Genomic DNA, 23,508 nt, shown 5'->3' on the forward strand with positions numbered 1-23,508 from the left:
TGCATGTGACTTCCATTCGACCGAGGTCAATGACCCCACAAAAAAAAAACAAAAAAAAAAAAACAAAAAAAAAACAAAAAAAAACAAAAAAAAAACAAACAAACAAAAACAACAACCCCACAAACGCTAGCAGAACTATAAAACACACAAGACCCACTAAAGCACGGAAAATACCGATAGATTCAATCAATGTAAACTCCTAGACTTTAACTCACATGTGCTTCATTTCACTTGCATGACAAATAGTTTTGAATCGGAATTCATCTCGACGCATCTAACATAACGATTATATCTTCACGCGAACTTTAAGCCAGGAATGCAGATTACAAAAATTCTTTTCACATTTTTTTGTGAGTAAAGTATACGCTTTCGATAAGCTTGAGCTAGCCCGATTACTTTAATGTTGGCATTTATGGAACTTTCAAGATAATGGTCTTTAAAACATAATGATTGCGATTAGCTTAAGATTGATTGCAATTAGTTTCTGCTGTATTATAAGGTGAAGCGCCTTGAATGGCCTTTTTTTTTAAATTTAAAAAATACTCTGACATTAAAAAAAAAAACGAAAAAAAAAAAAACTTTCCTGAAATTGTCATGTCGTGCGTATAATCTTAGAGGTAAAAGGGGGCGTGTGCATAGAGCGAACAAACAGAAACCTAAATCCCCACTTCAAAAGTTTCGAACTACAGCCTATATTAGACCGCGTTTACACTTGCGACATGTATACTAAACAAGTGTAGACAAAAAACAACAAATTCGCCATAGGGCCAAAGATAATTTTATCAGAACATAATAGGGGAGCTTACCTCACTTAAAGCGAAGTTTTTTTTTTCTAGACATGTATAGTATACATGTCGCAAGTGTAAACAAAGTTATTTGTATCGTCTGTATAGTATAATTGGAGTGACGTCATACAACCAAAGATATAAATAAACTCAGCAGTAATAGACCTTAGGCCTTCGTCCGAATATTCTTAAAGAATTTTATAATACTAACAAAACTACGAGAATGACTTTGTACAGCCATTTACAATCATTACATACTTGAAACGTCTTCAAACTTATCTAAATTTGTCTAAATTTGTCTAATAATACTATAGAAACATCAGTGTATTTATTAATTAATTATATTTCAATTAAGTTCTTATAATTAATTAATTAATTTAAAAAATGTGTTTAGAAAAGTACTGGTATATTTAACGAGATCATTAACGAAATGGTTGTGTCTAGAAGGTATCTTTACAAAATAAAATAAACAAAAAAAATAATGCACTCATATCTTCTAATCTTAAAAGAAACAAATTTTTTTTATTAACAAGCGAATTAAACTGAAAGGCAATAAATCGGACGTATGAAGAAAGGGAAAAAATTGTGTTTCTGCCTAATCTAGAAATCAATCAATCAAAAACAGGGCCGGTAATTAATCAACGAAGTAAAAAAAAAGCCGGAGATTCCTCGCCGGATTAGCCGGCCTTATTGCAGATATCACGCTCATTGGGCGAGAGGCCGGGATAGGCAGACAATCACAGGGAGAGGAGCCAATCAAATCAATGCGTCCAGTTTGTCGTGGTTTTTTTTTGTCTCAGTTTTCGAGTTTCGCTGATCAGAAGAAAATTTAAAAAACAAACATCTAAAACATTTTAAATTTTAAAATCTGTGTGAGATTAACAGAAAACTAGTTTTATTTGTTTTAAAATATTTGAAAAGTTTATTTGTGGATAAATACATTTAAAAAATCAGGAGTAAAAGTAAAGTGCATTTATTTTCATTAAACTTGGCTTTTTAAAACCCGGATGTGAGTTCCCGTGACGAGCAGGTCACGTGATACACACACACACATACAGCACACACATACACACACAAACACACACACACACACCATATCCAGCACCACGGTTGGCCACAAGCTCTGGATGGGCACCCTACAATCCACCTTAAGATGCCATGGACAGTCGTGTTTTTTTCGAACTCGCGGCTTTGAAGATTGTATTGGTGATGTCTACCACCAGAGGCGTAGCGAGGGGGGGGGGGGTGCGGGAGGTGCGGACCGCACCGGGTGACACCATTTAGGGGGGTGACACCATTAAGTGCCGCACCCGGGTGACACCCGACCTCGCTACGCCACTGTCTACCACTGTACAATCCCACACCATTAGACATGACGTCAGTACATTTTTAAAACCAGCAAATACCAACGGCGAATGTCCGTGAATGATACATTAACGTTAAGATTAGTTTTAAAAAAATATTTTAGGCTCTGTTTTCTCCACTTCCTTTAATTAAATGCTAGGATGGTGTGTAACTTGGTGTGTTGTGCAAATGTTTTTCGGTCTGTAGTACACATGTATCTTGGTGTCAAGTACACAACTACCAAGGTGTGTCTATCTTGGTGTTTACACACCTTTCATGGTGTGTCGTACATGTCTATCATGGTGTATTGTACATATCTATCTTAGGGTGTGATATACAAATCTATCATGGTGTGTTGTACACACCTATCATGGTGTATTGTACACATCTATCTTAGGGTGTGATATACAAATCTATCATGGTGTGTTGTACACACCTATCATGGTGTATTGTACATATCTATCTTAGGGTGTGTTGTACAAATCTATAATGGTGTGTTGTACACGTCTTAGGGTGTAGCACAGTCTCGCAACGACGTTTTTATAAAAACCAGACTTAAAAGATAAACAAAAAACACCTTATCCACCTTTTCTGGTGTCAGTCACTAGACAAATCTCAGCTGGCTAGCAGACGATAGGCCTAGAAGGTAGATGGGCAGCAGACGGGAGAAGGTAGATGGGCAAGCAGACGATAGAAGGTAGATGGGCAAGCAGACGACAGAAGGTAGATGGGCAGCAGACGACAGAAGGTAGATGGGCAGCAGACGACAGAAGGTAGACTAAAGCTAGAGTTTGGACACCTGAAGCTCACCATTAGAGTTTCCCCACTCACTGGCATCTATGTATACAGCCAGTTTGTTAAAGACAAGGTCGAGGTCAAGGTTAATTTAACACAGGTTTTGAAAAATATTTAATTCTATTAAGAGGTAGTTATGGAAGAATCGATAGAGTTTAACCTTTAAAAAATGATAATCGTCTACCTAGATAAAAAAAAAAAACCCTGTGTGGATGAGAAGTCCGGTGGGGTGAGGTGGGAGAGGGTGGGAGGTTAATATCACGTGATGCCAGGATGGCTAGAATAACACGAGCGTGCTATTGCTGGTGATCGAAGGTAAACTTTTCTTCATCTACCTGACAGGTGGCACTAAACACGCGCCGTGAGCAAACACGAGTGTCTGGAACCATCCCATCACAGGGGGGGGGGGTGTGACCCAACTCATCATAGGGGGGGGGGGTGACCCTACTCACCATAGGGGGGGTGACCCAACTCACCATAGGGGGGAGGGTGACCCAACTCACCATAGGGGGGTGACCCAACTCACTATAGGGGGGGGGTGACCCAACTCACCATAGGGGGGTGACCCAACTCACCATAGGGGGGGAGGGTGACCCAACTCACCATAGGGGGGTGACCCAACTCACCATAGGGGGGGGTGACCCAACTCACCATAGGGGGGGGAGGGTGACCCAACTCACCATAGGGGGGGGTGACCCAACTCACCATAGGGGGGGTGACCCAACTCACCATAGGGGGGTGACCCAACTCACCATAGGGGGGGGGTGACCCAACTCACCATAGGGGGGGTGACCCAACTCACCATAGGGGGGGTGACCCAACTCACCATAGGGGGGGGACCCAACTCACCATAGGGGGGGTGACCCAACTCACCATAGGGGGGGGGGTGACCCAACTTCTTATAGGGGGGGTGATCCATCTCCCCATGATGGGATGTGTGACCCATCTCCCCATAGGGAGGGGGTGACCCAACTCACCATAGGGGGGGGTGACCCAACTCACCATAGGGGGGGGGGGTGTGACCCAACTTCTTATAGGGGGGGGGGTGATCCATCTCCCCATGATGGGATGTGTGACCCATCTCCCCATAGGGAGGGGGTGACCCAACTCACCATAGGGGGGGGTGACCCAACTCACCATAGGGGGGGGGGGGTGACCCAACTCACCATAGGGGGGGGGTGACCCAACTTCTTATAGGGGCATTTGAGACCCAGCTCCCCATAGCGGATGTGTGACCCCACTCGCCATAAGCGGATGTGTGACCCCACTCGCCATAAGCGGATGTGTGACCCCACTCGCCATAAGCGGATGTGTGACCCCACTCGCCATAAGCGGATGTGTGACCCCACTCCCCATAGAGGGATGTGTGACCCAACTCCCCATGGATGTGTGACACAGCTTCCCATAGAAATGTATGAGCCACATTAGTTCCAGAACCAGCTCCTCTAGTATTTGTCCCAGCTTGTAGCCTTGTGTTGAGCCCGGCTGCTAATGTTTAAGGCTAGTTTTTATTCTCACAAGAGACCCGAGTAAACGACGTAGTTTTATCAAACTAACACTAACCTAACAATATCCACTATGGCAAAGTCGTTTTATCCAAATTTTATCAGATATTGACATTGGCTATCAAGAGATCTGGACATTACCTTAAGATCTGGACATTGGCTACCAAGAGATCTGGACATTGGTTGCCAATGTAAATAAAACAACAAAAGTTGAAGATGAAATAATCCAGGACGAGCACAACGTCAATTCGTGCAGACACACGAGTTAAAGGCGTACTGGGGTCACAGAGTGCTTTTAATTACTCCTAAAATTCTAATTAATTTTTTTTTGGCTTTTAATTTAGGTTTGCTTAATCTTAAAAAAAAATGAATCTATAAAAGTGCAGTAAGACAGCATTAATTGTGATTTGAAATCCTCACGACAAAAAAATTATTTAAAAAGGCTGAAAGAAGGGAGATAATCTCTCACCTGGGCGACTTTGTCTGACACGTTCTGCTTCATGTTGGCCACGTTGGGCAGGATGATGCCCTTGGGTGGGGCCGGTGCCCCATCCTTGTCCCCCCTTCTGCTGCCCGCCTCTGCCACGTTGCTGAGGCTGTCGTCCAAGGGACGTAACCGTCGGTTGAGTTCTGAGTCACTGGAGGCTTGGCTGACGTAGTTGGGTTTGACGTGGTTCACAACACTGGGACCTGTGGAGGTAGGGTTGGGTTCATGGGTTAACTGATGTACAGCTTGGGTTGGGTTCATGGGTTAACTGGTGTAAAGCTTGGGTTCATGGGTTAACAGTTGTAAAACTTGGGTTAGGTACATGGGTTAACAGGTGTAAAGCTAGGGTTGGGTACATGGGTTAACAGGTGTAAAGCTTGGGTTGGGTACATGGGTTAACTGGTGTAAAGCTTGGGTTGGGTTCATGGGTTATCTGGTGTAAAGCTTGGGTTGGGTTAGGATTGGGTTCATGGGTTAACAGGTGTAAAGCTAGGGTTGGGTTCATGGGTTAACAGGTGTAAAGCTTGGGTTGGATTCATGGGTTAACAGGTGTAAAGCTTGGGTTGGGTTCATGAGTTAACAGGTGGAAAGCTTGGGTTAGGTTAGGGTTGGGTTCATGGGTTAACAGGTGTAAAGCTTGGGTTAGGTTAGGGTTGGGTTCATGGTTTAACAGAACAGGTGTAAAGCTTGGGTTAGGTTAGGGTTGGGTTCATGGATTAACAGGTGTAAAGCTAGGGTTGGGTTCATGGTTTGGGTTCATGAGTTAATTGGTGCAAAGCTAGGGTTAGGTTAGGGTTGGGTTAGGTTTAGTGTTGGGGTTAGGTTTGGTTAAGTTAAGTTAAGTTAGGTTAGGATATGTAGGATTATGAAGGGTTAGGTTAGGGTTAAGCCAGGGATATGGTTATGCATTAACAAGCAGGGGTAAAGGCTAGGTTAGTTACAGTTATGTTTGGGTTAGGTTCATGATGACGTTATGGTTTGTTTATAGACAAGATATAAAGTAATGGTTTGGTTTAGTTAGCCTGTGCTAACTTCTGAAGTTAGAAAAAAAATGTACAGGTAGGAAATCACAGGTAAATTTGGTGAAACAGTTAAAAACTAAATTTGTGTTTAGTTTAAACGTTACGGGTAGAGGCTGGGCTTGAGGTAACGGGTGGACATTTTTATAGGATGAATTGACACAATTAGGTTAATTTGATAATTAGTGTGTGTGTTTGTGTGTTTACTGCACTTAGTCATGACAAAAATAATGGCTAGTTAAAAATATCTTTAAAAAAAACTAATTTGTATACCAGTAGCATAGCTGATTGAGGTTGTTAGATGGTCAAAACAATCCAGGAATCCATATATATATATATATATATATATATATATATATATATATATATATATATATATATATATATATATATATATATTAGTGTGTATGTGTGTGTAGATTGAATGTTTTCATATACACCACCATAACAAAATCCTGCCTATGCCACAGCTAGTTATATGATAATTTTAAAAATTAATTTTTTTTTATTTATCATGTTATCGTGTCAGTGACTGCAACACTGTGTCTATTCAAGTCTGGTTATCAGTGTAGGACAACCTTCCCCCCCCTCCCGCCCCGCCCCACCCCACCCCACCCTAACATGCAGGGTTCTCATGCACACGAGGAATAGAAACAACCCATGCACAAAATGTTTGTGTTGATTTCAATCATTGCATAGGACGTGTGTACAAAGAAGATCACTAGACCAGTATAAGACCAAGATAAGACCAAGATTACACCAATACTGTCTACTGATACTTTCTTGATTGTATTTAAAAAAAAATAATTTAAAAAAAACCAGTTGGATTTAAATTGAATTATTTTTCAATTTCGAGAAACATTGGACGGATAAATCCACGTGAATGCACTTTTTAAAAATTCGATGCTCTGTGTGTGTCACTGAGTGAAATTTTATTGTGCTGTGGATTTATCTTTAAGCTTTCTTTAAACTTTCTGCTGGAAATTTTGGTTCGATGAAATATTTTTTAAAGAAAACAAAATCAGCCTCATCATGCAATTGGTCACTGTTGTTAAAAACACATTAGGATTGCACTAGAAATATATTAGGATAACATTAGGATAACATAGGAATAACATTAGGAAAACAATAACATTGGATGATAGAGTTGTGTTATATGTTACGAGCCGACCCGCAGCGTATCATACGCCGCTATTTAGTTGTTTTATTTTCTACTTTTCAGTAATTCATAATTTGTAAATTCGACAGTACCAATGCTGCCATTGAAAATATTTGCTTTAAAACACTACCCCCCCCCCCACTTTCCCCTAACCGCGACCCTACACCCCCCCACCCGTGAAAGCAGCCTCCTCTTAGTTATTTCTTAGTTACCTCCTGTAAGTTTAAAATCGAACTAAATTATCTGCCCCTAATAGAAACCCGGCTGTACGGTTCTTCGATTTGTAAACATTTAGCTTTGTAAAAATTTAGAGTGAACACCGCTCACCAGACAATGTTGGGGTGGGGTGGGGGAGGGGGGGGGGGGTGGTAGTGATAGTGATAGAGAGAAAGAGAGGGGACTGCAAGGAGGCGCTTGCAGCTTGTTTTCTAACTGATCCTAGAAGAGAATTATATATATAGATGTGTACTTTATCTACTGCTCTACTGCTGTTAAGTTGTTATAAAAACAGTGATAACTTCTAGGTAAACGACATAAGAGATATTATCCATTCCGATATCAAATAATAAAAACAAATATTAGTTATTGAAAACAATATTTTTTTCTTATAAATTTTAATATGTAGTTACATTTTATCAAAAGGAAAAAAATAAAAAGGGAGATTATCAATCAATGGGTTATTTATAAAGGGCGGCTACTGTTTGGTTATTTATTTCTTGCTTTTTTGGTCGACGGGGATAGGTGCACAATAAATATTCCTGACAATTTAGTAAGCAGGAATTTATTAAATTATTGAGCTTTATTCAAGATATGTTTGTTGTTTATTATGTGGATTTTGTTGGTTTTAATTATGAATTTTTATATAGCAGGTTGCGTTGTGTGAAACGGTACCTGTAAAACCTGTTTACAAAATATATTAAAGGAAAAGTTTCGTAACATTATGTTACAGTAAAATTGAAATTTTTTAAAATGCTTTGAATACTAATGTTTAGGTTCCCTTTTGTCCGGTTTTAAAACAATGTAAATCAACCAAAACATTCATATTAAAAAAAATGTAATAATAAAAACATATATATATAGGAGATATATATATATATATATATATATATATATATATATATATATATATATATATATATATATATATATATATATATATATATATTTATATATATATTTATATATATATATACATACATACATATATATATATATATATATATATATATATATATATATATATATATATATATATATATATATATATATATATATATATATATATATATATCCTTCACAATACAAACAACTTCTGCAAATAAAATACTAATTTAAACTGGCTGTACTAAAAAAAAAATTTTTTTTGAAGATTTAAATAATGATAAACCCGTTCCATGGGAAGTAACAATGAAAATGTAAAAAACAAATCTGGATCATTAGTTCCTTCCCTTGAATTTTGCACACCAAAAAATTGTACATTCAGTTGCAATTTTATTGTTAGCTAAGATGTTTACGTATTTCATTTGTCCATAATCATCTCATAGATAGGTCTGAATTAATCTCATCTTAATCGTGTCGCTTCACTTTTCACCAGTGTAGCTTCACGTTTCACACGGGTCATTGTATGTAGAATAATAATATGGACAAATAAAGGCCTACTTTGAATGATCTGCCATTTTTTAAATTGCAGATCACAAGCTGTCATGCAAAAAATAAAAAATAAAACCAATAATAGGTTTTAGTGGAACTGTTGTTATAGAATGCAAATTTATTCCTAATGGGGTCTGGGTAAACAATGGAGGAGAAAATGATAGAGGATAAAGTTAATGCTGGAAGGGCTGACCAGGGCTGGGGTTTAATGGGGGAGTGGGAGGGAAGGGTATATGGGGTGAGGGGGTGAGTGAGTGAAGCGGGGAGTAAATCGGAGTTAATAAAAAGGGAGGGGTAGGATATATTTTGTGAGTGAGGAGGGGGAGGGTAGGAGTGATGCGAATAAAAGACTGAGAGAAACAGACGTCGAACAGGAGATAAAACAATTGGTGGTCAGATTTAGCGGGTCATTCTCTCCTGGTATGGGCACCATTGGAACCGGTGGTTAGGTGTCCGTTTTCGTAGGACCATTTCACAAAAATAACTTGCCCACTTGCCTACAACAATATCTTTTAAATAACTTGCCCACTTGCCTACAACAATATCTTTTAAATAACTTGCCCACTTGCCTACAACAATATCTTTTAAATAACTTGCCCACTTGCCTACAACAATATCTTTTAAATAACTTGCCCACTTGCCTACAACAATATCTTTTAAATAACTTGCCCACTTGCCTACAGCAACATCTTTAAAATAACTTGCCCACTTGCCTACAACAATATCTTTAAAATACTTGCCCACTTGTTAACCAATACTAAATAAGAAACGGACAATTTCCAACTAATTAATAGCTAACTTACCATCAAACTATTATGTTAATGGCTCATTATTTCGGTGACGAAAATTACAAAAATTGACCACTCCCTATAAGTCCATGTTAGTTCCCTCCACAAAATGACCGCTCCCTCATTAAGTCCATGTTAGCAGAAGTTCCGTCCATAAAATGACCACTCCCGCATTGATTAAATTCACGTCTGCAACATTTTCCCGCTCCTTTCTGCATTTGTCCATTCAATAAAATGGTCGTCGGTTGAAGCAAATGATTTGTCAATAATAGAAATCAATATCAAAATCTTATCGAACCGTGAGCATGGTGGGGAGGGGGGGGGATTTTATCGTTTAACTGGGGTAAGTTGAGAGATATATAAAATCATAGAGAATAGCATGCGGGGGAAAGAGGGGGGGGGGGGGGGGGGGTTGGTACTAGTAGCATGGGTGGGAGGATCAGTAGCACGTCAGCTGTCAAAGTAGGTCAATGCCTTTACTAGGTCAGGTGTTAAAGTAGGTTAGCAGTCATAGTAGGTCAATGCCTTTAGTAGGTCAGGTATTAAAGTAGGTCAAAAGCTATAATAAACAGTTAACTTGTGTTGTTCAATCGTTGGTTAAAAGTTCTAGAATAGGTCAGTAGTTAGTGATACAGAGGTCAGTGGGACAGAGGTCAGTGGGACAGAGGTCAGTTGTACAGAGGTCAATGGGACAGAGGTCAGTGGAACAGAGGTCAGTGGGACAGAGGTCAGTGGGACAGAGGTCAGTGGGACAGAGGTCAGTTGTACAGAGGTCAATGGGACAGAGGTCAGTGGGACAGAGGTCAGTGGGACAGAGGTCAGTGGGACAGAGGTCAGTTGTACAGAGGTCAATGGGCCAGAGGGAAGCAGGCAGTCTTGCAGGTGCAGGAAGAATCGTGTACATGTCAGCATGGTACGTACAAGGTGGGTATGGTTGAAGTGGACTCATGGTTTAGCGAAACAGGAAGTAAAGCGGGAACGAGGCTGCAAGTTGTTTTAAAGTTGGGTAAATCGAACGAGGAAAGTCCTCAGTACTCACATGAAGATTCTATGGTATGAGCGCGTGCTCTGACGTAAGGTGGCCGTTTGTGAACTGGAAGTAAATAAACATAGGGCACAGGTGTTGGAGAGTAAGGGTGGGGGGGGGGGGAGTAGGGCACATGTGTTGGAGAGTAAGGGTGGGGGGAGTAGGGCAGTGTTGGAGAGTAATGGTGGGGGTGGGTTGGGCACAGGGGCTGGAGAGTAAGTGGGGGAGGGGGGTAGGGCACAGGTGTTGGAGAGTAAGGGAGAGGGGTGAGTAGGGCACAGGGGCTGGAGAGTAAGGGAGAGGGGGAGTAGGGCACAGGGGCTGGAGAGTAAGTGGGGGAGGGGGGTACGGCACAGGTGTTGGAGAGTAAGGGGGGAAGGGGGAGTAGGGAATAAGGGCTGGAGAGTAAGGGGAGAGGGGAGTAGGGCAGAGGGACTGGTAGGGAGGTGTGTGCTCCATTCTGACACAGTGTGTACATTAGACTTGCTGGATAAGCTAGAGGAATGTATAATGTATGGGGGATTATGAGGCAGTATTATTATTTTTATACATACTGCATACTGAAGATAACTTATGGGGGATTATGAGGCTGTATTATTATTTGTATACATACTACATACTGAAGATACTTAGCGATTAGTAGTGGGTTTATTATAGTAAAAAGACACGGAAAAAAAAACATAACATGAGGCGAAAAATGTTGGACAGATAAGTGAAAGTAAGAGAAAAAAATGTTTGTTATCGTGATAACAAAAGAAAAACAAGTTATAGCTGTAATGATTCGTTTCTCTAATGAAAGGTTGCATTTCACTTTCATTCATCTTCTGCTGTAGTGCTACCATCAGCTGTAGTGCTACCATCTGCTGTAGTGCTACCATCTGGCTTAGTGCTACCATCTGCTGTAGTGCTACCATCTGCTGTAGTGCTACCATCTGCTGTAGTGCTACCATCTGCTGTAGTGCTACCATCTGCTGTAGTGCTACCATCTGCTGTAGTGCTACCATCTGCTGTAGTGCTACCATCTGCTGTAGTGCTACCATCTGCTGTAGTGCTACCATCTGCTGTAGTGCTACCATCTGCTGTAGTGCTACCATCTGTTGTAGTGCTACCATCTGCTGTAGTTGTACCATCTGCTGTAGTGCTACCATCTGTTTTAGTGCTACCATCTGCTGTAGTGCTATCATTTAATTTAGTGCTACCATCTGCTGTAGTGTTACCATCCCGTTTAGTGCTACCATCTGCTGTAGTGCTACCATCTGCTGTAGTGCTACGATCTGCTGTAGTGCTACCATCAGCTGTAGTTGTACCATCTGCTGTAGTGCTACCATCTGCTGTAGTGCTACCATCTGCTGTAGTGCTACCATCTGCTGTAGTGCTACCATCTGCTGTAGTGCTACCATCAACAACACAGCACCATCTGTCCTCTACACCCAACACCACCACAAACCTCACACACCACTACCCTGTGGTCAATGACCCGAAAATCCCCTCCATATTTTCCTACACCAGCCACCCCCCCAGACCCCCAGAGACAGGGGGTGAGGGGTCACCCTAGATTTATCCTAGACCCCCAGAGATGGGGGTCACCCTAGATTTAACCGAGACCCCAGAGACAGGGGTCACCCTAGATTTAACCGAGACCTAAGAGACAGGGGTCACCCTAGATTTAACCGAGACCCCAGAGACAGGGGTCACCCTAGATTTAAACCAGACCCCCAGAGACAGGGGTCACCATAGATTTAAACCAGACCCCCAGAGACAGGGGTCACCCTAGATTTAACCCAGACCCCCAGAGACAGGGGGGTCACCCTATATTTAAATCAGACCCCCCAGAGACAGGGGTCACCCTAGATTTAACCCCAACCCATCATCCGCCACCCCGGGTACTGTTCAAACGACATCCTAACGAGGGAGTCATCAGAAAAAGATCCCCAATTCATTCCTCCCTAAACCAGGCAATAAAAGACTCCAGCGGCTGGGATTAATTTTTTTTAGCCCGTCAGATATTCCTATTGATGGTCGGGATGTTTAAGGCCAATCAAATAATCATCAAAAGCTATTTCCCGCAGGAGAAGTCACAAAAATATATTGTTTTCGGTGCGCATGTACAAAAAATGTCGTTCCCCCCCCCTCTCACCGCCGGACGTTGTGAATTTTTTCTATTATCTATAACGTTTGCAGCATTTCTGCTGGTTCGCGCCAATTTGTAAACCTGACGTCAGCCGGTGTCAAATGATGGTGTCAAATGATGTGGTGTTTGATGTGTGGCAGGGTGTGTCGTGTGAGGGTGGTGTGTCGTGTGAGAGTGGTGTGTCGTGTGAGGGCTGGTGTGTTGTGTGAGTGTGGTGTGTTGTGTGAGTGTGGTGTGTCGTGTGAGGGCTGGTGTGTCGTGTGTGTGGTGTTTCGTGTGAGGGTGGTGTGTCGTGTGAGGGCTGGTGTGTCGTGTGAGGGTGGAGTGTCGTGTGAGGGTGGTGTGTCGTGTGAGGGCTGGTGTGTCGTGTGAGGGTGGAGTGTCGTGTGAGGGTGGTGTGTCGTGTGAGGGCTGGTGTGTCGTGTGTGTGGTGTTTCGTGTGAGGGTGGTGTGTCGTGTGAGGGCTGGTGTGTCGTGTGAGGGTGGTGTGTTGTGTGAGGGTGGTGTGTTGTGTGAGGGTGGAGTGTGAGTGTGAGTGTGGTGTGTCGTGTGTGGTGTGTCGTGTGAGGGTGGTGTGTCGTGTGAGGGTGGTGTGTCGTGTGAGGGCTGGTGTGTCGTGTGAGGGTGGTGTGTTGTGTGAGGGTGGAGTGTGAGTGTGAGTGTGGTGTGTCGTGTGAGGGTGGAGTGTGAGTGTGAGTGTGGTGTGTCGTGTGTGGTGTGTCGTGTGAGGGTGGTGTGTCGTGTGAGGGTGGTGTGTCGTGTGAGGGCTTGTGTGACGTGTGAGGGCTAGTGTGTCGTGGTGACAGTTGGTGTATCTGTTGTTAATCTTAAATTTGAATTTGTTTATGAATTAAATGTTAGTATACAACACACTTTCATTATGTGTGGGTTTTTTTTTTTCAATACATCGCCCACCACACATTAACTAATAATTTACATATCACACGAAAATGAAATTATCCCCAGTTCCTTAACTTTCTCGCCTAGCTTCCAGTCCCCATTACTTTCGCCTACCCACAGTCCCCGTTACCTCGCCTAGTCTCTCCCCCATCCCCAATACCTCGCCTACCCCCAGTCCCTCGCCTACCCCGTCCCCATTACCTCGCCTACCCCCCCCCCCCCCCCCCCCCCATTACCTCGCCTAGTCTCTCCCCCATCCCCATTACCTCGCCTACCCCCAGTCCCCATTACCCCACCTACCACCAGTCCCCATTACCTCGCCTACCCCCAGTCCCTCGCCTACCCCGTCCCCATTACCTCGCCTACCCCCAGTCCCCATTCCCTCGCCTACCCCAGTCCCCATTACCCCACCTACCACCAGTCCCCATTACCTCGCCTACCCCCAGTCCCCATTCCCTCGCCTACCCCAGTCCCCATTACCTCGCCTACCCCCAGTCCCCATTACCTCGCCTACCCCCAGTCCCCATTCCCTCGCCTACCCCAGTCCCCATTACCTCGCCTACCCCCAGTCCCCATTCCCTCGCCTACCCCAGTCCCCATTACCTCGCCTACCCCATTACCTCGCCTACCCCCAGTCCCCATTACCTCGCCTACCCCCAGTCCCCATTCCCTCGCCTACCCCCAGTCCCCATTACCCCACCTACCACCAGTCCCCATTACCTCGCCTACCCCATTCCCTCGCCTACCCAAGTCCCCATTACCTCGCCTACAACAGTCCCCATTCCCTCGACTACCCCCAGTCCCTCGACAACCCCCAGTCCCCAATACCTCGCCTACCCCAAGTCCACATTCCCTCGCCTACCCCCCATTCCCTCGCCTACCCCCCCCCCATTCCCTCGCTTAGCCCCAGTCCACATTCCCTCGCCTACCCCCCATTCCCTCGCCTACCCCAGTCCCCATTCCCTCGCCTACCCCCATTCCCTCGCCTATCCCAGTCCCCATTCCCTCGCCTACCCCAGTCCCCATTACCTCCCCTATCCCAGTCCCCATTCCCTCGCCTACCCCAGTCCCCATTACCTCCCCTACCCCAGTCCCCATTCCCTCGCCTACCCCAGTCCCCATTACCTCGCCTACTACCAGTCCCCATTCCCTCGCCTACCCCAGTCCCCATTACCTCGCCTACCCCCAGTGATCTCCGTCCAAGCCGTCTGGACGTCTGTTTAGTATCTACAGACGGGCCCTTGTGATGAGACGCCACAGGGGTATAATTTTATTACACGAACCCACATCATTTGGGGACGTCATTCACGCCGCAAGGGCAGATAACTAGGTGGAGATTTCAAAGGCAAAGAAAATCCCGACACGAAATGTTGTAGATGTTATCTCCCCTGCCCGGGTCTGCAGACTGAGAGACAATTCTTGGGTTTTAGCTCCTTCATACCGTTGTTATTGTTGGCACTTCATCTTGTTATTGTTGGCACTTCATCTTGTTATTGTTGGCACTTCATCTTCTGTTATTGTTGGCACTTCATCTTGTTATTGTTGGCACTTCATCTCGTTGGCACTTCATCTTGTTATTGTTGGCACTTCATCCCGTTGTTATTGTTGGCACTTCATCTTGTTATTGTTGGCACTTCATCTTATTAGTGTTGGCACTTCATCTTGTTATTGTTGGCACTTCATCTTATTAGTGTTGGCACTTCATCTTGTTATTGTTGGCACTTCATCTTGTTATTGTTGGCACTTCATCTTGTTATTGTTGGCACTTCATCTCGTTGGCACTTCATCTTGTTATCGTTGGCACTTCATCTTGTTATTGTTGGCACTTCATCCCGTTGTTATTGTTGACACTTCATCTTGTTATTGTTGGCACTTCATCTTCTGTTATTGTTGGCACTTCTTCATCTTCTGTTTTTGTTGGCACTTCATCTTCTGTTATTGTTGGCACTTCATCTTGTTATTGTTGGCACTTCATCCCGTTGTTATTGTTGGCACTTCATCTTGTTATTGTTGGCATTTCATCTTGTTTGTGTTGGCACTTCATCTTCTGTTATTGTTGACCCTTCATCTTCTGTTATTTTTGGCACTTCATCTTCTGTTATTGTTGGCACTTCATCTTGTTATTGTTGGCACTTCATCTTGTTATTGTTGGCACTTCATCTTATTAGTGTTGGCACTTCATCTTGTTATTGTTGGCACTTCATCTTGTTATTGTTGGCACTTCATCTTCTGTTATTGTTGGCACTTCATCTTCTGTTATTGTTGGCACTTCTTCATCTTCTGTTATTGTTGGCACTTCTTCTTCTTCTGTTATTGTTGGCACTTCATCTTCTGTTACTGTCGGCACTACATCTTGTTATTGTTGGCACTTCATTCCGTTGTTATTGTTGGCACTTCATCGTGTTGGCACTTCATCTTCTGTTATTGTTGGCACTTCATCTTCTGCTAGTGTTGGCACTTAATCTTGTTATTGTTGGCACTTCATCTTCTGTTATTGTTGGCACTTTATCTTCTGTTATTGTTGGCACTTCATCGCGTTGTTATTGTTGGCACTTCATCTTGTTATTGTTGGCACTTCATCTTGTTATTGTTGGCACTTCATCTTGTTATTGTTGGCACTTCATCTCGTTGGCACTTCATCTTGTTATTGTTGGCACTTCATCTTCTGTTATTGTTGGCATTTCATCTTGTTATTGTTGGCACTTCATCTTGTTATTGTTGGCACTTCATCTTGTTATTGTTGGCACTTCATCTTGTTATTGTTGGCACTTTATCTTCTGTTATTGTTGGCTTTTCATCTTCTGTTATTGTTAACAATCTAACATTTTCTGTCATTTCATATTGTTAACCTATCATTTGTGTTTTTTACACTTTAAAAACATTATTTAAAATATTTTTTTTTCAAATTGCTAAATTAATTCCAATTTCGTTTTAGATAGTACGATTGTTTTAAAAATTAAAACAGCATAAAAAATAATTTAAATATTTTCCTTAAATTGCCAAAAAAAGAATTTTAAATTTCCTGTACCTAGGCGTGAAAAAATCTTTAATTTCCTGAATGTTGCTTTAAAATTCCGAATCTGTTTTAGCGACAAGAATTTTTTTTTTGGCTTGTCAGTTGAAGGAGGAACGACAGCCAATAGACGGCAACGACAAATGGCATGGAGATACAGGACGGAGATGCACTTTAGGATTTCTTGATGCCTGGTTCACAGGTACTTGTTCAAGTTCTAGTTGATTGATTTTATGGTAGGTCAGTGGGCCGATATTGGTGGGCCGATATTGATGGGCCGAGACGACATTTGTGGGCCGATATTGGTGGGCCGAGACGACATTGGTGGGCCGATATTGGTGGGCCGATATTGGTGGGCTGATATTGGTGGGCTGATATTGGTGGGCCGATATTGGTGGGCCGATATTGGCGGTCGATACTGGTGGGCTGATATTGGTGGGCCGATAAGATATTGGTGGGCCGATATTGGTGGGCCGATATTGGCGGTCGATATTGGTGGGCTGATATTGGTGGGCCGATATTGGTGGGCCGATATTGGCGGTCGATACTGGTGGGCTGATATTGGTGGGCCGATAAGATATTGGTGGGCCAAGACGACATTGGTGGACCGATACTAATGGAGTGATATTGGTGTGTCATGATGATATTGGTGGGCCCGGTCGATATTATTGTTCCGATATAGCTGGGCCGATACTGTTGTGCCAATATTGGTGGTCCTAAATTGCTGGATTTTATCGGTGGGCCTGTACTAATGGGCTTCTATTGGTGGGCCGATAATGATGGGCCGATATTGGTGGGCTATTTGTGGACGGATATTTGTGAGCTGACATTTGTGAGCTACAATTATCGGACTTAACAGATTTAGTTTTGCATCAAGGATTATACAAATTAGCCTAATTAGGAAGAGGACGCCAGTACACATTAAAACCGGTGGGGCATGGGACGTTAATACAAGTCCAATTCGATGAGACAGATGACGTTAATACACGTCCAATTTGATGTGAGAGAGGACGTTAATACACGTCCAATTTGATGTGAGAGAGGACATTAATACACGTCCAATTTGATAGGACAGATGACGTTCATACACGTCCAATTTGATGGGACAGATGACGTTAATACACCTCCAATTTGATGTGGGAGAGGACGTTAATACACGTCTGATTTAATGGGACAGATGACGTTAATACATGCCCAATTTGATGGGAGAGAGGACGTAAATACACGTCCAATTTGATAGGACAGATGACGTTAATACATTCCAATTTAACAATCCAGAAGACGTCAGTGCACACAACCAAATCGACGAGGCAGTAGACGTCTCTAGACGTCCTATACTAATGGATCCTAATCGTCCACATATCTCGCTTAAATAAACAGTGCTGGGGACGGAGGGGAGGGGGTAATTATGTCTATTTTGGGAATCTCCGATAAAACTCCACAATCCGGCGTCGCTAATTTCGTCAAATGCACGGCGCTCTTGCTAGCAAATAACCCCAGCATCGGTTTGGCACACGTTGGTTTAATGTTAGCTGGTCCGTGTTGTCTTCATATAGATCCAGCTATGATGATCGTGTCAGTTAAGATAGTAGACCGTTAATATAAATAAAGTAAAGGACGAAGGTTTATTGATGCTGCTTAAAGTATTAGTTTAATTCGCGGGAGTGGGTGGTATGATGCTAGTAAATCATGACCCAGTAGCAGAAGAAATAGTAGCAGTCAGAGATGATGTAAGGCAGAGATCACGAGATATAGATGTAATGGAGATGGGATCATAACAACAATGCTCTAGATTAATTTGATTAGGGAAAAAAATATTGATAAAAAATGTAATTAATTAAGACGTAGGCCAGCGTTGGGTCAAAATAAAAAATTTGACGCCCGCTAAATGAGATCAGCGGGTCGCTTTAATCACAAACATGGGTTGGGGTTTGGCTACACGACTTGGTGGTCAAGTCGGTTCGTCGCTGGATTACACAGCCAGCAGTAGGAGTTCTAATCCCTGTTGGAATACGTTTTACATAACACATCTGTAGATACCTTTTCAACACCCCTCTACAACAAGGTTTCTTTCATGCTTTTTTTCTCCGAGTTGGGGGGGGGGGGGGGCCCTTGAAATTGGTAAGTGGACATTGGTAAAAGTATAATTTTTCTTTCTCCCTTCATGAAGAGATGCCTGAAAGAAACTCTGCTCTTCAAACACCTCTTTATACAACACCTTAAAACACCTCCCTACAAGTACCTCCGCGTACCCCTCCCTCTAGTATCGCACCCCTAAGAATTAGTCCATTTCAACATAATGTTTTCTTCATGATGGGACCGGGCTAGTGAATACGATATCACATGCAGACATTCACCGCAAACAACGACACATTTTTAGATGAAGGTCTGTGTATGTTCAAGTAATGAAGACAATATGGAGATAACATTTCGTGCTGGATTCTAGAGTTGAACATCAAGCAACATCGACATAAGCAGTGAGACAACATTGACAGTTCTATACACACTAACAGTGAGTCACATACTACAAGGTTTTATACAACACATATGAGCAGGATAGGAGACACAGTGGCTGGCATTGTGGCAATAACCGTGCATTGTGACACTGACAGTGTGACAGTGACAACCAGCGGGCGTCACGTGACAGGGTGTGTGTAGGTGAGGATGTAAAATAACACGGCGGGAATCGATATTGGCAGTACGTAAATAGCGTGGAGATTCAGCGCAAAACGCGCAATTAGAGCATGGTTGACGTGGGGCTGGGGGAAGGTGGGTGGGGGTGGGGGATGGCAGATGGTTGTGTAATTCTAGAGCTTCGTATCTAGGTTAATATATATATATATATATATATATATATATATATATATATATATATATATATATATATATATATATATATGTGTGTGTGTGTGTGTGTGTATGTGTGTGTTTGTTAGTGTGTGTTACGTACTGCGAATATCGTTGTGGGAAACGATTGCTTGTTTGAGTAACCTTGACCTTTGACCGGCTTACCTATGTCCATATGGTTGAGACCGGAGCCCTCTCCTCCGCCTCCGTCCCTCCCCCTGTCCACATCAGCTCCGTCCCTGACCATGGAGGTCAACATGTCCCTCTCGTCCGCCAGGGGCCGCCCGTCCCCCGGGCCGTCCCTCGACCGACCGGGCCGCGAGAGGTTGCCGTCGTCCTCGTCCCGGGCGCCGTGGGAGGACAGCCGCGACTGGGACGCCCCTGCCTCGGCGCCCTCTCGATCGTCGGGGGCGCCGGCCTGCCCCATCCTGTTGAGCGGCACCGCCTCTTCGTTCTGGGACGGGTTCTCTGGGTCTGCGGGCGGCTGCTGGCTCTTCTCCGCGGAGGTCTTGACGCGGGTGCGGATGTCGCGCCGTATGGAGGGCAGGCGGAGCTTGAAGCTGCGGTGTCGACCTGGTGATACAAGAATCTTCATATACAGACACGGTGTCGGGTCAATGTAGACACGGTGTCATGTCAATGTAGACACGGTGTCATGTCAATGTAGACACGGTGTCATGTCAATGTAGACACGGCCTAAATGTAGACACGGTGTCAATGTAGACACGGTGTCAGGTCAATGTAGACACGGTGTCAGGTCAATGTAGACACAGCGTCAAGTCAATGTAGACACGGTGTCCGGTCAATGTAGACACGGTGTCTGGTCAATGTAGACACGGTGTCATGTCAATATAGACAGTCTGGTCTATAGGCACGACTGTCTTGTCAATAACTTGACATCGTCAGAAGAAAAGGTCCTTGTCCAGACTTGGCAATACTCTCAGTCTAGTCAACAAAGGTTTATTGTACTGATAGATTTCTTACATTGATCATATTAATACATTATTTTCAATACGCAACACATGCCATTTAGTTAACAGTCTAGTCAAAGCTTAGACAACATCACAAGTCCTATTCGGTTAGAAATAGTCAATCCTCTTAAAATTTGGAATAAAATAAATCAATTTTATAAAATTTTAATTAAAAAAAAACTGTAACCACTTAAAAATTAATCCATATTAACGTTTTTCTATTAATCTCTAATCTAAACTTTAAAAACCGTGGTCCTTAAGTCTATATTTAAATTTGTCTTAACTCTTAAAGCTGAGGCCTGATTTAAGTTAAAACCTTGTACAAAAAAAACCCCTAGTTCAATCGGTTCTTGTACTTCATACGTACACAAAAATCAATACGGTAGCCACAGTGTTAAGAGCTAGTTCAGACACAGTTTCAGATAGAAGACAACTTGTAGAGCTTAATGCAGCTCTAGTTTTATCCTCAGGCAAAACACTGTCAGTTGATAACTTTTTGTTGTCAGTTGTCAATTTTTTGTTGTTGTCAGTTGTCAACTTTTTTTGGTCAGTTGTCAACTTTTTGTTGTTGTCAGTTGTCAGCTTTTTATTGTTGTCAGTTGTCAACTTTTTATTGTTGTCAGTTGTCAACTTTTTGTTGTTGTCAGTTGTCAACTTTTTATTGTTGTCAGTTGTCAACTTTTTGTTGTCCTTTGTCAAATTTTTTGTTGTTGTCAGTTGTGAAAAATTGTCAGTTGTCAACTTTTTGTTGTCAGTTGTCTACCTGCTTTTGTCAGGAAATAATTTACAAAAGTAAATATGAAAATAAAGACAATTTAATGTAATGTACAACATAAAAAAACACCAATAAAATATTGAATAAAACTTTTAAAAAGCGATTTCTTTAAAAATGTGTACAGCTAGCTAGGTAAATCTTACGTGTAGATACACAATTTAAAATGTGTTGAAAGTTAAGAGAAAAAAAACGACGAAATGTGTAACGGAATGACGACCACACAATGTGCTGTAGTGGACACAGAGTGTGTTATATTAGACACAGAATGTTTATATTGACAAAGTGTTATCCTGGACACATAATGTTTATAAGGACACATTATTATCGTGGACACAACATACAGATGTACGAGATTGAACGAACAACGGAATTCTACTTGTGTGACTTAGTACACCTAAACACAACCGACCTAATCACAACGCTATTTTTAGATGTAAATGTAACAACATGTATTCTTTGTTGTTGTGGGTTAGTTTTCACACAGGAATACAAGCAATAGTGGCAACTTCAAATGATGACTTTATTTACACTATATACAGTGAGAATGATAAATCCATGGTTATTCATGGTAAATCCATATTAGAAGATACTCAACAAGTACAGTCACAGTCACGACTCCAAGTCATGGAGACATCTTACATTCACTGATACAGTTCAAGTTCCAAGTCCTAGCACACAACACCCGTTCACCTTTTTCTCTCCCTTTTATACGGTCCATTCTCTCCCCTTACGTACATGAGCGATCTCACCCAAAAACATGAAAAAACACATGACGATCGCTCAGACAGTCCTTCCGCTAGCCAGGTACTCTTCATTCATGCAAAACACAATATAATAAAGATACATAATTATACAGTCTGTGACAGTAAACACAAACTTTTGGTGACGTAGCACACATATTATTTTGACAGTGTACACAGATTTCGATGACGCAGCACACATACTCTGATGACGTAAAACACAACACATAGTTCCACTTCCGATGTCGTGTCGGACGAAAAACCAAAACTGTGCGGCAGGGCGGAAATATGAGTTCCCAGTGGGTAGTCTGGCACAGTCCAACTACCCAGGGAACAATAGTAGCATTACACCTGCACCCCAGCAGTCCTGCTGCCCACAGCTCACGGCATTCAAACAAATTATCTCCATTCAACACGGCTAATGCACCGCAGACGGCCTAATGACGTAAACAGGCGTTACGTCACGGACCGGAAGCGTCTGCCTGAGCTATCTAAAGTTTTCTGGGCACCAGGGGAATGCAGGTTCTTCTTGTCTACTTAACATGCTCGGCTGACCCCTAGGGCGTATGGTGTGGGGGGGGGGGGGTGACGTGAGCATGCAGGCTTTAACTAGAGCTAAGAGGGAGCTAACATTTTGGTGACGTGACACAATTCGTGGCGTGGGGTGTACGAGGGGACTGAACAGTTTAAAATCTAGTTCAGGTCAGGGGCGGGAGAGTGGGGGAAGGGAAGAAAAGTGTGGGTATGTGTGTGGGTATGTATGTGTATGCGTGTGTGTGAAAGACTTTAGGTACATGTAGTGATGATAAAGTGACTAAAGCTAAGATGGTAAATAACCATCAGACGTGAGGTCACTGGGGAGATCATTTGGTGACCTTGACCACGGCTCTGTCTGGTCAACTGACTTCCTCTCCCCACCCCTGGAACCCGTCTGAGTAGGTTCCGCTTCTCGACGGGTTTCGAACTCATTTCTCTACAGTAAGCAACCGAAACCTCTAGCTCTCACACGAGTCTACAAAACGTTTTGGTTCAAATCCACACTATAGTACCAGCACTTCACTAAAGTTACTCACACACTAGTAAATTTGTTTTAAATGTTTTCATCTTAACATATACCCTTGGTGTTTTAGACAATGTTATCTTGGCCTTGTGGTTTCACGTGGGTAGCTAGATTTGATTGTAAAACAGTGTGATTATGGGACATCTGTTTGATAGATTGGGAACCATTGCTTACTTCACGTTGTTAAATAAACTAGATTTGATTAGATCATAAACGATATTAGAACATTCTTCGGATAAGTTCCAGGCATCGATGACGTCAGTTCGAACTCTCCCAACATCGACCGGCGTGGTACTTACTGTTTGTGAACTTCTTGAGCTCGTTTTTTGAAGCGCTCTCGGTGATGTCCTCGTAGTTGATGATGAACATGATGATGTCACCAGTCTCGTTTTTGACGGGGGCCACCAGCACGCTGCACAGGAACCTGGTGCCTGTAGAAACAAAATGGCGCCGTTACTAACGACTCGGTGCTGGTAGCATAGGATGGGGGGGGGGGGGAAATGTAGAACATA

General features: G+C 43.0%; 1 protein-coding gene across 1 annotated transcript in view; it reads right to left on the reverse strand.

Moving 5' to 3' along the window:
- LOC131935748 (potassium voltage-gated channel subfamily H member 2) overlaps nt 1-23,508 on the reverse strand; it is a 79,680-nt gene that overhangs the window by 28,728 nt on the left and 27,444 nt on the right. The window contains exons 3-6 of the mRNA XM_059292389.1: nt 23,296-23,427; nt 19,616-20,023; nt 10,572-10,625; nt 4,899-5,119 (exon numbers count right to left, since the gene is read on the reverse strand). Of these exons, the coding sequence (XP_059148372.1) occupies nt 4,899-5,119; nt 10,572-10,625; nt 19,616-20,023; nt 23,296-23,427 (815 nt within the window). The remainder of the gene's footprint in view (nt 1-4,898; nt 5,120-10,571; nt 10,626-19,615; nt 20,024-23,295; nt 23,428-23,508) is intronic.

This window comes from Physella acuta, unplaced genomic scaffold (genome assembly GCF_028476545.2).
Source record: "Physella acuta isolate Inbredline_101_S28 unplaced genomic scaffold, ASM2847654v3 ptg000156l, whole genome shotgun sequence".
Taxonomy (NCBI): Eukaryota; Metazoa; Mollusca; class Gastropoda; family Physidae; genus Physella; species Physella acuta.